This window comes from Orbicella faveolata, unplaced genomic scaffold (genome assembly GCF_042242905.1).
Source record: "Orbicella faveolata isolate gen_17 unplaced genomic scaffold, um_ofav_v1 contig_1, whole genome shotgun sequence".
NCBI classification, from domain to species: domain Eukaryota; kingdom Metazoa; phylum Cnidaria; class Anthozoa; order Scleractinia; family Merulinidae; genus Orbicella; species Orbicella faveolata.
The window spans coordinates 38,137,829-38,152,715 of NW_028301536.1; the positions used below are offsets into that span (position 1 = coordinate 38,137,829).

Consider the following 14,887-nt stretch of genomic DNA (forward strand, 5'->3'; position numbering starts at 1 on the left):
TAGGGCCGTACGGGTTTTTCCGGCCTTATCACTTCGACGCGTACGTCCCCCATACGGGACCTTTTTTTCTTATGGTTTTCCAAGGAAATTGCGCGCGGGGCCGTACGGGTCATATGATAACTAAGCTTAACTCTTGAGTTAAACATCCCAATTCTTTTATTTGTTTTTATTGTTTTCAGTAATTGTAGAGTACGATTTGGTATTGCGACTGGAAGCCAGAGTAAACGCTCTTGGAGCGTCTAGTTGTAACATTTCTGAAAATCATCAAACGATTCCTAAAACTTGCAAACAATTCACAAAGGGGCTACGGATTTATATATCCGAATTTTTTTTAAAATTTATTAAAGGATTGTTTATCTTTCGTTTAGTTTCTGGGCTCCATTGGATACAACTAATAACTGAGGGGGCCAGGCCGGTTAAATAATTATATTATTATTATTATTATTATTATTATTATTATTATCATCATCATCATTATTATTTTGTAGTTGACATTATTTATGCTTAATACGATATTTAGACTACCTACAAAGGAAGTTTTTTATTAGGCTAATTTTTTTTGTCACATTTTCTGCAAGCTGAGCCATTATTTTGTTTTTCATCTTATGTCATTTATAACAAAGGATTAATACAGTCTTCTTATTATAACTCGTAACTTAATAATTTTTTTCAATATCTTATTGTTTTGTAACTATTCGATGGTTTGTAAATAAAATTTTATTATTTATTATTATTATTATTACTATTATTATTATTATTATTATTATTATTATTATTATGTCTTTCAATTCGTCAAATATTTCCAAAGTAGATAATTTAGTGATATGTTCTTTGAACGTCAGGGGACTATCGAGCGAGGTTAAGAGAAGAGAAACTTTTAACTGGTTAAGGAACGAAAAATACTCTGTTTTACCGGGCTTTAAAACCGATCACTCTCTTATTACTTTATCTCTTGGCACTAAAACAAACCCCAGAGGACCAGGTTTCTGGAAGTTGAACAGCCACTTTCTAAAGGATCTTGAATATATTAACCTTATCAAAGAAACCATAAATGTAGTGTTAAATGATTACAAAGAGGACGAGTCAGTAGACGCGATACTTTTATGGGATGTGATGAAAATGCAAATAAGGGCAGTTTCGATTAAATATGCAAAACAACTAAAGGCAAAACAAAAAACGAACTGAGAAGACCCTGGAGACCGAGATTTTAATGCTTGAACGCAAACTTGAAAATAACCTTCCCGAAATTGAGAAGCGTGAAATTCGCACGAAACTAGAGATTAAGAAACAAAGCCTAGAGCAATGGATCGACTACAAAACCCAAGGTTAGATTGTCAGGTCCAGAACACGTTGGTACAATGAAAGGGAGAAAAATACAAAGTATTTTTTTGAGTTGGAGAAAAGGCATTTTAATAGTAAAACAATAAGAAATCTGAAAATCGATGACAACGTCACTCTAAACACAGATGAAGAAATCCAAATGAAGCGAAACGCTTTTATTAAGCACTGTGCGCGTCAAACAATAGCTCTTTTCAAAACGTTTCTGGTGAAGACCTTTTTTTCAAAAAGAGAACCACTGTACAATAAGTGATGACGAAAGAAAACTTTGTGAAGGTCCACTAACGGCTGCAGAATGTCTGGAAAGTTTAAAAACTATGAAATCAAACAAGACACCTGGAACGGACGGAATTCCAGTTGAATTTTATAAAGTTTTTTGGAGTGACATTAAGCCCTTTCTTCTCGCCGCTATTAACGTTTCCCATGATAAAGGCCTTCTCTCCATATCACAGAGGAGAGGATTATTAACGTTGATTCTAAAGAAAGATAAATCTCTATGTTACATAAAAAACTGGAGACCCATCTCGCTTTTGAATTGTGATTATAAAATCGCTGCAAATTAAATCAATCGCTAACAGAATAAAAAGAACCTTGCCTTCGGTGATTGACAGTGATCAAACAGGTTTCCAAAAAAACAGGTTTATTGGCGAAAGTATAACGCTGTTAAATAATATCTTCAGTTATAAAGATATCGAAAATATTCCAGGACTTCTCCTTTTCATCGATTTTGAAAAAGCCTTTGACACTCTTGAATGGTCTTTTATTGAAAGAACTCTAAAATATTAATTATAACTTTGGAGATTCTCTTGTACTCTGGATAAAGCTCTTTTATACTGACATTAGCAGCAGTATACAAAACAATGGCCGGTCTTCAGATTTCTTTAATCTAGGTAGAGGTGTGCGTCAAGGCTCTCCCCTGTCCCTTACCTTATTTTATGCGCTGAAATCCTGAGGACAGCAGTAAGACGAGATAAATTAATTCGTGGTATTTAAATTTCGGACAATGAATGCAAAATAAGCCAGTATGCTGATGATACCACGCTTATGTTGGACGGCACAAAGTCCTCAATCCTTTTTGCTACTTTAAAATATCTTCGACAAATTGTCAGGCCTAAAAGTCAACTTATTATTATTATTATAATTATTATTATTATTATTATTGTTGTTGTTGTTGTTGTTGTTGTTATTATTATTATTATTATTAATGGTAATAGGACTGAGTGGAGTCCAATTCGGTCTGTAATCATACGAGTGATTAACAAAATCGGACGACCGCGAAGCGGGAGTCTATTTTGTTAATCACGAGTATGATTACAGACTGAATTGGACGACGCGAAGCCCTGTTACCAATTAATCAAAACTATGACAAAATTCGAGAAACGAACAAACCATCGATTGAGCGCTGAACGATTTAACGTCGTTATCAATTCTGAAAAGCACAGCAGTTTACTCAACAAAGTGCACCACAACAGCGCGCGCAAAATGACGCGTACTGCTCAATTACAAGCATGACGGGTACACTGTCCGATTAATGCTCAAATCGAGCTGTTAATAGCCAATCACGTTCGAGAATTTTGTTATAATTTTGATTATTAGTATAATTATTATCATTATTATTATTATTATTATTCTCCAGTTACGTAGTGTGACTTTCCATCTTTTTCAGTTCTCAACTTTCGTTAAACTCAGTTGCGAATAACGAAAAAATGAAAACAATGTCATGTTCCAAAATTGCAGTTACTAAAGGTTACTTTAGAGCGGTTTTCACTTGATTGTTGAAAAATTGCTGAAATACACGATTGGCTTTAAAAAAAAATTGTGCGCCTTTTTCTTCCAGTCAGAAATATAAAACCAAATCCAATCGTCACGAGCTCAAAAACGTTTTCCCGCGCTTCGGGTGAGCTTCATGTAATTATTTCAAGTTTTCATTGGTTCATTCGGATTGTCTTAGTCCTTTGAGATTGGCAAGACACTCGATTGAAAACCGCGGTGCGGCAACCACTATTTTAACAATGTCGTGTTTTTTCCTTCATAAATAGGTCGTTTTTCTTACATTAATGTAGATACAGAGCGGTTTTCAATTGAGTGTCTTGGAAAAATCAATTACTTACCAGTAAGACTATTCAACCAATCTCAAACCGAGTAAAACCAAAGCCAAAACCAACACTCGATTGAAAACCGCTATATTTGTTTGTTTATTCACTTCCATCTTTTTCTCTTTCTTTTTTTCTCTGTTTCTTTCTGTCTGTCCCTCTGCCTCTCTGTCTCTTTCGTTTTACAGTTCCTCTTTCAGAGAAGGCACAGTCTCCGACTAAAGCTGGTAAGTACGTTTCACTACTTCAAGATTGCACCACTGTACGTCTCTTGTTCCAGTAAGCCACCACAAGGATATAAATAGCGTATGCGCGTGCGCATGGTTGAAAATGCATGTGAAATATTTCTGTGCAAGGCTGATTTGCTGTTCTGAGCCGTAGTACTCATGAGGTGCAAAGGTACGATGCTCTAAATTTTGTAGACATGAGCCAATTCAAATTTAAACCAACGTGAATCCTTAGATGGCGGAAAAACTTCATTTTCCCGTTCAGAATACTAAGTCTTTTTTTGTTGTTGTTTAAATAGTTGGATGTAGGCCTTTCATGGATATCGCGATACTTGCTGATATATCAAGAAGTATGGGTGAGGATGATCGCAAAGACCTTATACAGGTCGTTCATAAGTTGGTGGACAAACTTGGAGTGTCTGAAACAAGCAATCACTTTGGTTTTGTCACTTTTGCCGTCAACGCAACACTCCACAGCAACTTTTCAAACCCGTTTTACTACAATGCTGACAACTTGAAGAGTAAAGTGGAGAAAGAAGTAAATTTCGAACCAGAGAGAGATTCAACTCGTACAGATTTGGCAATGAACCTGACGTTGACCGAGCTGTTTAGCAAAGATGGAGGAGACAGACCCAATGCCAGAAATGTCTTGCTTGTCTTCACTGATGGAAAGCCAGTGTATATTAACACGACATGGGATGACAGACAAAATATTTCATTATTGTCTTTTCCGGAAGCATTGAAGGTAATTCAATTTTATGTTAACTCGTGAGCTTCATTGAGTAAGAACGTAAAAAGTTAAACGTCCTACCAGGGTGGGGAAGGTCCTGCAGGGTTTGAGTCCTTTGCACGAATCGAAAATTTCCAACATTTCTGAATTATTATACAGAAAGAGTTTGACAGCAACCGAACCACATTTTAAAAAATAATAATAGAAATCATTTTCGGTGTTTCTATCGAGTTTTAGTAGAACTCTACCCGTATACTAATGCAAATGCTGCAATTTGATTAGCGGAGCTATTGTCCGTTATTTTCAGTTTAATACAATTAGATTATGATCTCGAGATGGCTATGAGGTGACAGTTGATGAGGCCGTAGGCGGATATCCCTGTTGTATCACGCCGTAGAAACATGGTCTTTAATAGGTAGCGTCAACCTACCTCGGGTCTCTCATCTCCCTGCCCACTGGAGCGTGTGATTGTTTTGAAGACAAATCTTTCCGTTCTACCCTGGTCTCGGTTTAAACAAATTTCATACTAAGGCGCCCCTCCCTCGCACTATTTGTTTGTCATCTCCAAGATTCTGGGAGACACATGACCAGCCTGTGCCGGGGTCTCTCCTCTCTCGCGACCCTGGGAACGAGGTTGACGTAGCGTGACGGCAGTAAAAACGAGACAAATCTGTCTACGTTCGATCGAGCTAATTTGTGTACTTTCTGCTAATTGTATTGCATTCGTCGTTCTAGGGAAAGAAGGTGGCCAGCAAACGCTGAATCACTCCGATATTCGCCATAAATCATCGCAGATACTGACGAAGAATAAAAGCGGCAGTCTAGCAAAATCCTTCGATGGCCTTTTTACCAAAACGTTACTCCCTCAGAAACTGAAGTGTAAATCCTCTTCCGACCACTTGCAGATCGCCGACCGCCTCAAGAAGACATCACACTGCATCACAACATCCACGGAAATTCACTCACAAAACATCGAACACGAGCCAAAATCTACATGTAAATACTCTACAACAGTCAATTGACTTATAACCGCTATCAAAAGAATAGACCATTCAAGGATGACAGAGATATTTTTCGATAAAGTTACGAATACGTCCTCGCCGACGACTTTGAAAGTTTGAGGCTAAAACTTTCAAACTTTTTCGTGACCGCGCGCGCATGCGCGACCGTGACGTAGCCCCTTTAAGTTTTAAAGAGGTTACAATCAGAACAAAATCTCTTAGAGAGCAATGAGTAAAACAAGATCTTTCAGTTAACATTTCATGTCCGCATTTGAATTTTGAAATATCGATATCGTTCACATGTGTTCTAATATGGCGGTACTTTTTCTTTACATAGAAAAAAAATGTAAGTATCTGGGTTATTGGAGTTAACAATAGGGCAAAGTCGCACAAGGAAGACATGGAAAAGATTGCTGGTGATGAAAGCAACGTGGTCGTTTATGATAACTTTAAAGAACTCAGCGAAAAGTTCCTATACAACTTCAGTAAAAAATTCTGTGGTAAGTTACGGTTGTTAAGAAAAGAAAAATTCTGGAATCATGTTGCAGTATTTATGATCGAGTAATTAAATAATCATGAAAGCAAGCATGGTAAAGAGTAGTAATTTTCAACCAGAACAATAGTAAACAGTAAAATGGTTTGCGACGAAAAAATTTACCTTGCCGAATTCATTGTTGTTTAAAAACTGACTAAATAGTAGCTGGCGTGGAGAACATGTATGGCTTAGTAATTATGAAACATGTTCCACTCATGTCAACGGTTAAATCCTGGCTACACTATGGGCGCAGTGTGATTGCCATTTATGGCTGGGACCGCGTGGAACTGGCACTAGGGTGCTGTCAATAGTCATAGTCCAACGGCTTCAGGAAACAAGGATGGAGTAGTGGTGAGAACCTTAGGGCCTGTTTCTCAAAGGTCCCGAAAAGTTCTCGCACCCAAAAAGCCGTAGCAAAATCTCAAACCTTATGATTACAGAGCTGTTTTATTCAGATATCAGGGGCACCCGACGACCGTTCTCTCTCGAATGCCTTTGAACGCTTGAGTAAAAATAGAAAACACACTGTGGTCACAAACATAGCAAAACAACGCATGTTGTAAAAACCTTGATTTAAGAACTTAACGTTTCGCATGCTTTTAAACGCTGTTTTAGGCTATCTGGAGTACTTTTAAAGCTCTGTAGGTTAATTTTAGATTGCGCTAAAAAATGTTAGCTGTTCGGTTATTCTAGGGCGACTTGAGTATTCTCGAATTTATTAGGGCTTTTTTGTCCATTTCCCGAAAACTTTAGGTCTTATCGCCTTTCTGAAAATGATAGCTGACCTTTTTTCGGTGCTCAAAACGATATTTTTAACAATCCGAAAACAACAGACATTAAATTTCTCGAATCACGGAAGTTCGAGGCGACAATTCTTTTAAGAAAATCAAAGGGGATTAAAGGCCTTGCGAACAGATAATTTACCTAAACGATCCGTTGGGTGCCCCTGAGATATTCTTATGGACATAGCTTTTCTTCATACTAAAAGTTCCAGGCGCCAACACGTCACTGTTTTTAAATACAGCATTAACTAAAAATGGCTTTGCGGGTCCCAAAAGGTTTCCGGGGCTTTCGAGAAACGGTCCCCAGGCCTCCCACCATTGTAGTCCTGGTTCGATTTCAGCCTGGCTTCAAATGTGGGTTGATCTTGTTGTTGGTTCTCTCCTTGCTCCGGCCTAGAGTTTTTCTCCGGGTACTCCGGTTTTCCTCCCTCCTGAAAACCATTAAGTCTTTGTTTCCATTTTAATGATTAGTGGGTAACTTAAGTGTGTTCCAAAATTCTAGCAGAAGTAAGCTCTGGCCGATATATTAAAAACACCAGGCTAGACATAACATAAATCCTTTTAAATAACTCCTTGGAAGCCTCTTCACAAGTTTGTTTCTTTAGGTTTCTTTTGGAGATGGTAGAATGGGTTTGCACACCACTTCGATGTTGATACAGATAAAATATTTTGCAGTTTTTGTGTAGAAAAGCGTACGGTAGAATATGACAACTAGCGGTAACATGAACACTTGGAAAAGTGTTTATGTTAACGTTCAACGAGGTCTAGTATCGCGCCGTTCGTTCAAAGGTTTTTCAGGACTCTGGTCATTATAACCACCAGCGATCTCACATGGAGAGTTAGCAATGTTAAAATAGGAGAATTCGTTCACTTATAACATCTATGGCTCAATGACTGGCAAACATGAACAGGTATTATCTAACCATTAGTCTTGTGCCCGAACTGGAATATCTAACCACCAAATTTTAAACAAGGGAACATTAAACTGACTTTAGATTACTTGCATTTCAGTTTCTTCTTGTCCAACGGATGTGGCATTTATCTTAGACTGTTCCGGCAGCGTTAAAGCGGAAGATTTTAACGAAGAGAAGGAGATAGTCAAGAAGCTAGTGATGGATTTGGACATAGCACCGTATAAAGATCGAGTTGCGCTGGTTCTGTTCGGCACAAAGTCCAAACTGAAAGCTGGATTCGGACAATACGAGACGGCTTTGAAGTTCCAGGATGCTTTGCAAAAACTACCCAAAATGGACGACAGAACAAGAATCGACCGGGCCCTAAACATGACAGAAGATCAGATCTTCCCAGAAGCCAGACAGGGCGTGTATAAGATTGCGATAATACTAACCGATGGGGTCCAGTCTACTGGAGCCCAAGGCCTAAGACGATCCTCGAAGCCCTTGCGGGACGCAGGCGTTCGTGTGATTGCGGTGGGTATTGGAGTTGGAAAGCGGGAGCGTAGACTACGACTGATGACAGATCGTGATGAAGATGTCGTGGATGCAGAGAACATCCAAGGTTACTTGCAGGAGATATTAAATGACCTAGTCCAAAATGGCTGCAGTAAGTATCAGTCAATGCCAGCTGTGGTTCTGGGACCTTGAATAACCTGTGTCGGGCGTTCTTTTGGAGAGAGGCCCAAAATAAGAACGCCTGGTCGCAGGTTAGACCTTGAAGGTCGTTTCTAACCTCGAACCGAGATTTCTCACGGCCAAGCGTCAAACAGAGTGAGATCTGGGCACGAGATTATGTGGTTTCTAGTTTCATTCTTCATGGAGTGCTGTTTTACCAGTTTACAACACAGAAAGACAATAGCTACGTTTTATTTTGAAAACAATTATAACTAAAACATTATGTCAACCTTTGAGCCAAGTATGACCTTCAGTTTACAAGATAATTTAAACATGACTTTCATACTGAATGCCTGGAAGAGGCTAGCGATAGGCTGACTAGATCATTACGAAACCAAGCAAAAATTTCGTTACACATTTTATGGATTTACCGCGTTTTATACCTTAATTTATTGTGTAATGTTTATGCCTCGTTCGTATTTATAGATCCACAACCAGCTCAAGTCCGTAATAAAGTAGGTATGTATGGTTTTCATGTTCTAGCTACTGGTGTTGTGCCTTATCGCAATTTAACATAGATACCATCTTTTTTTGGTTGAAATCTCCTCAGTATCATAACGGTCCCGACACTTCTGCTAGCCTCTTAGATCAATTTACTTCCAACCTGCTAGTTCCAGAGGGATCGGAAGGGGCAGCTTAGAGTTTGTACACTCTCTCAGAGGGTGGAAGTAAATAATGGGTGTGGATTATAGTTAGGACAAAAACGATACGTTACACAAATAAGGAGATTCAGACAGTGCTATAGCTAACGCGAAAGTGCTCAAGTGAAACCATTCGGTCCCTGCTTCTTCCTAAATGTTCAAAATGCTATATTAGTCTTATCGTTTTCTATTGCAACGAGTTGGTCACAGTTGCTGTTAAAACGTGGCGTGGTGAGGTGAATTGCTGTGTTTTTGTTCCGCCAAGTTTAGACGTCTTCTGTGATTTATACCTTACGAGACAGGCCCGAAGTAAAATGGAATCTATTTGGTTTATACACTGCGGTTTTTTCTTTTCTTTTTCCTTTCTTTTTTCTTTTAAAGAGCAAGGATGTAGTACAAGGAGGGATTTTAACAAACTTAAACGAGAATAAAACTTTAAAGTCCTGTGAAGGACATAATATTGCGTCATCCCATTGCCTGTGCTCTGTAGACAATGGCGCATGAGCAGAAGCACGATACGCAAGCTCAGTTTGATGGGGAAGTTGATAATCACCGCCATTTGTTTGGAAAATCTTTTAACAAAAAGAGTTACTCAACCGTGCCTTACTATCCACGTATGGTGCTTATCCAAAAGCTATTGTACAATGGGACAAGGTTTTCAAGGTGAAGAAAGGTTTTCGATGCTGTTGACGAAGCAAACGTTAAAGGCCGTGTAAAACTCGCAAATATTTTGTTTTCTTTGCTAATTTTCAGAATGCAAAGATGAGCCTGACTACGAACGTGAATGTAGAAAGAAAACTAAAGACAAAAGATTTTGTAGGGACAATCCAGACTTTTCTTATATAAATTGCCAGAAGTCTTGTGAGCTATGCCCTTTATCTTGAAGGTGAGTAAAATAACTAGTAATTGTACTGAGGTTATTCGCTCTTTCCTCCATAATGATTCAAAAAGGAGAAAAATCCACTGAGCAAAGTGAATGCAGTTGCAATTGTTGATCGTCAGTAAGCACATCTTCCTTTTCCAGGCCCTGTTGTCCTTGAAAATAAACGGGCGTTGACTAGGGAGGGGTGGAGAGGGAAGGGAACAGGAAGTGTTTCTTCTATTTTTCTTTAAAAGTACTAATTTGGCCTAGTATATAACTGAACGAGTAGAGTCCACCCGGGAACAGTTGACAACTGCAACGTTTTTGCGCCAAACTATTTTCTCGTCCATTTCCAAAATTATTGGAACATACTAATTGGTTTTAAAGGGAGGGTTTTATGGTTCAACGCATGACTCTAAATCAGAATACTTTTGTTCGCTCTTATCAACGTTATCGCTTTTAAAACCAAACTCAGATGTAGTTCAGTAATCACATGCTATAGTTAGTCGTGGCAGATTGACGGATGACCAAAATTCTCAGAATTTTTCAGTGGATTTTACAGACGCTGTCGACAGTTGGATTTGGTTTCGACCCTTGCAGTTTATTCTACGGTTGAGGATTTTACGGCTATTTGCATGCGAAATTAGGTAACTTACGATTAGCTTACGATTAGCTTACGATTAGCTTACGATTAGCTTACGATTAGCTTACGATTGGTTCATAAACAATGAAAAACTGGGCCCGTGCGAATAAGCGTGCACAGGCGAATGAATAATACAGACATGCGCCGAACCCTGAAACCTTCTCTTAATGTCTTTTATATCTTTTTGCAGCATTCTAGTGACGCAAAGATGGATATAAAACATCAATCAAGTAACCGATAGCAAAGCTGACGTGAAATAAACCGAAGTGTAAACACACTTCATAATTTAGCCATTGTAAACCCAAGCATAATATTTGCATTTCAATGACATTTTGAAAAAAGGCACAAGATGATTTACACTTAATTACATGAATAACATGAAATCATTAAAAATGAGATTTAAAGGTAATTAGCGCTATGAAAGCTTCTAGAAACTTCTATTATTATCAACAATGTCAAACCGTTTCCATGAAAATGAATCATTGCTAATTGAATATATATCTTAAGTGATACTTGGAATAAAAACAATATTTCTGTATGTACTCGACAGCGCCTATCTGCGTACATCAGTCGAACCTCAGGTGGTCTGTTTCGAGAATGTAGACCATATTGGGTCAAAATTTCGCCTCATTAGCACATGGTAACTGAAGAGGCTTACCCTATGGTTAGATGTTTCATTCATGTGAAAAGTCAATTTCGAGAAAAAATCCGGTACTTCCTATAGAGAAATTTCCGTCTCTTACACTACTCAGGAGTGCGATGATGTTGCAACACCGTATTATCCAATTTTCTCTCTATTATCTGTCAAGTGGTCTCTTACTGGAGGTTAAAAACAAAAGAAATTTTAAAACTTTTAGCTCTAAAAGTGGTCGCGGTCGCTTACGAGAGGCGGTCGCTCACGAGAGGTGGTCGCTTACAAGTGGTTCCGAATATAGTGGTTTGACTTGGAAACTTTTGGTATTTTGGAATACTCGTCGCTGAGGAGAGGTGGTCGCTTACGAGAAGCGGCCGCAACCGTAGGTTCGACTGTATTTTGCTTGTTTCTAGTTACTTTAGATGAGCTTTAGGTCTAGGGGAGAGGTCTTTATCAAGTTCCGTGATTTTCTATGTGATCTGCATTTACTGATAACGGAACTAACGTATTTTGGGACACCGAGGCTCTACGTTGACATTTATAGCTATGAACATACGCTTTTAGTTAATGTTCCAAATCCCACAAAATGCATTACCTGAGGAACTCAAGGAAATCAAGTTCTTATATACATTAATCCATTTTCAGTTCAGGATTGTTATGTCAACTTTTTTTTTTTTTTTATTTGCAATAACACAAACCAATGCTTACTTACAACACTAACTCTATTTACATTATATTGCTCTAATTATTTACACTAATTAAATTACAATAGCTAAACGACTTACATTACTAACAAATACAGTTACACGACTTACACAATTAAGAAATACAGTGACCACAAAGGGCAAAGAAAAAAAAAAACTGAGAAGAAAAATAGCTAGTTATCATTACAGATTGAGGTTGTAGTACAGAAACATAAAAAACAGACCAAAGGCATGTGGTACATTAAAAGTAAAATGAGTTATGCATCTGACAGGAGATTAGAAATAGATTAATGGGTAGGAGATAGATAACCCTACAGAAAATATAGTCTAAAATATTAATTAAATCCTCATATATCCTGTAAGAGGTTTCCATTTCTTCGTGTCTCCACTTTTTGTTTCTATCTCATATTGTGATTTTAGTGTGCATATGAAAAACGTAAGATTTGGATGATCATCTTTTGTTTTAGCGAGCCATATGTGATATCGTGCTAAGAGAAAGCAGTAATTTATAAGAAGCGCAAATTGAGAGATATCTGGCCTCAGACCCAAAGCAGTAATATTTGTCAAAGCATAATCTCTAGGAAGTAAATTTAAGTTTTTCAGCCATTCAGTGAGTTTATTCCAAAAGTGAGATGTTTGGCGGCATGACCAAAAAAGATGAATTATTGACTCAGAGGAGGTGTGACAAAAACTGCACTTTTCATCGCCCTGTAGACCTATTCCAAATAAAAAGTTATTGGTTGGTACACGTCTATGTAAGAATTTAAACTGAAACTCTATCAGCTTAGTGCTCTTTGTGTATTTTTTAGCTAAAAGATAGGCAGCATTCCAATTTATGTTGTCATTTATTGGTAGGCCACAATCCTCTAGCCACTTCTTTTGACTTGACTCTGGGGTTAAACTCTTGTTACTAATCAGTTTTTTATATATTATTGTAGTTGCTTTTTGACCTGCAAAATTCTTGTTGTAAGTGGCTCATATTCGTGGTCGGTGTTCTGTAAATCTTGAAAATTAGAATCAGTCCGAAGAGACTTTACAGCCGTTATTAATCCGTAGAAGCTGAGAGGGCGAGGGTCTATTTCATACTTACAGCGGAAATCATTTAACGAGAGAAAGTTGTTGTCCGGTCCTAAAAGATGTTTCACCCGAGTTATTCCCTTAGTGAACCAATTTTTTAAAAAACTGTTTTGTTGGCTATCTTTATTAGGGAGTTATGCCAAAGTTGTTGATCCAGAAAGTGATCTTTCGATGTTAGTTCAGGTTCAAAGTTAACTTCCGCCCAGATTCCTAACAGTTCTTTTAAAAAGGCATCCGAAGTTGTTATTGTCGATAAGGTGTCTCTAACGTTGAGGTTGTAGGAAAAAAAGTTTTGACAGCCATATTTTTTTAGGGTTATATCAAAAAAGATTTTCCATTTTCCCTTATTGTTGTTATCTAAATATTTTTTAATCCATGTGGTTTTGAGGGATTTATTGAAGGAACTAATATCGATCATTTTTAGGCCACCACCACCGAAGTCATTGATCATTACCTTCCGTTTTATCTTGTCGCCTTTACCATTCCATAGAAAAGTGTAGAGGAAGCGAAGAGGCGAGAGTAGATAAACCAATTGGGAGACCACTAGTGATTTGATAACAATGATTTTCCCTAACAAAGTGAGTCGGCGGTATTTCCAGCATCTTAGCATTTCTTTCACTTTTTCAAGTTTCTCATTGTAGTTTAAAGAGACAGATAGTTCGGGATCTGTTGAAATCCATAGACCTAGGGATTTTACTTTGTCTTTTGGCCATTTAAGCTCTTTTCCTGATAACAGAATTTTATCATTTCCAATACTTGCGCCAATCCATAGAGCTTCCGTTTTCTTATCATTGAGTCTGAGGCCAGAGACTTTGCTGAAATCGTCAAGCATTGTAAGGGATGCAAGGAGAGATTCACGTGACCCGTCTAATATAAGTGTTGTGTCATCGGCATACTGACTTAACTTAATTTCCACATTATTTACAGAGATTCCCTTTATATTAGTATTTTTCCTAATTGCCGTGGCCAGCACCTCTGCCGATAGGATAAATAAATAAGGTGAGAGCTGGCAGCCTTGCCTAACACCTCTTTGAATTTCAAAAAAATTACTTGCCCATCCATTATTCAGAATACAGCTTTCAGTATGACTATACAGGGTTTTCACCCAGTTGATTAGCGAAGCACCAAAACCGTAGGATCTTAATGTGCCATGTATGAAGGACCATTCGAGAGAATCAAATGCCTTTTCAAACTCAATTAAAAAGTAACAGGCCCGGGATATTCTTTTCTGTGGCATATTGGATAATAGAGTCAATGAGTCTGATATTTTCGCCTATAAATCTGCCCTTCAAAAATCCTGTTTGATCATGATTGATAAGGTTTGGAAGTACTAATTTAATTCGGTTTGCAATAGATTTTGCTGCGATTTTGTAATCAGTGTTCAAAGGGGTAATAGGCCTCCAATTTTTGATGAAGTATAGTTCCGCATCTTTTTTTGGAATTAGTTTTATAACCCCTCGTCTTTGTGTTACTGAGAGGCAGCCAGAGTCAAAAGCATAGTTGAGGGCCGAGATTAAAAAAAAAGAAATGTCTTTCCAAAAAACTTTGTAGAATTCGGCGGGAAGTCCATCCGTGCCTGGCGTTTTGTCAGATTCCATCTTCTTCAGGGCTTCGAAACATTCCTTTTGAGTTAAGGAGCCTTCACACAAAGTTTGTTCTTCATTGGTCAAAGAAGTGGAGTTCATTTCAGAGAGCAATGTTGACTGGATGCTGTCGGGGCTTTTTGACGTATAAAGATTTTTATAAAAAGCCGTACATTCAGATAAGATATCTCTGTCTGTGGTGACAAAGTCGGTGTCATTAATTTTTAATTGACTAATTGTTCCTTGTTTACAGTACCTTTTTTCGAGATTTAGAAAATATCCGGAGTTCTTGTTTTTGTATGCAGCATAAGATATTGATTTTTCTCGCACCTTTAATTTAATCATCTCCCAAAGCAGAGCTGGGTTCACTGAGGTGTCGTCTTTGTATTGGTTCACAGTGCTTTCA

The 14,887-nt window shown here is 37.9% G+C and overlaps 1 protein-coding gene across 1 annotated transcript; it reads left to right on the forward strand.

Annotated features, from left to right (window-relative positions):
• The first annotated feature begins 3,456 nt into the window (after positions 1-3,456).
• LOC149118990 (matrilin-1-like) lies at positions 3,457-12,183 on the forward strand. The gene is made up of 7 exons (XM_089275467.1): positions 3,457-3,658; positions 3,958-4,403; positions 5,727-5,889; positions 7,718-8,269; positions 8,764-8,796; positions 9,732-9,864; positions 10,674-12,183. The coding sequence occupies exons 2-6, from the start codon at positions 3,975-3,977 to the stop codon at positions 9,860-9,862; spliced, it is 1,308 nt and encodes a 435-aa protein (XP_089131593.1). The 5' UTR covers positions 3,457-3,658; positions 3,958-3,974; the 3' UTR covers positions 9,863-9,864; positions 10,674-12,183.
• Positions 12,184-14,887: the final 2,704 nt, after the last annotated feature.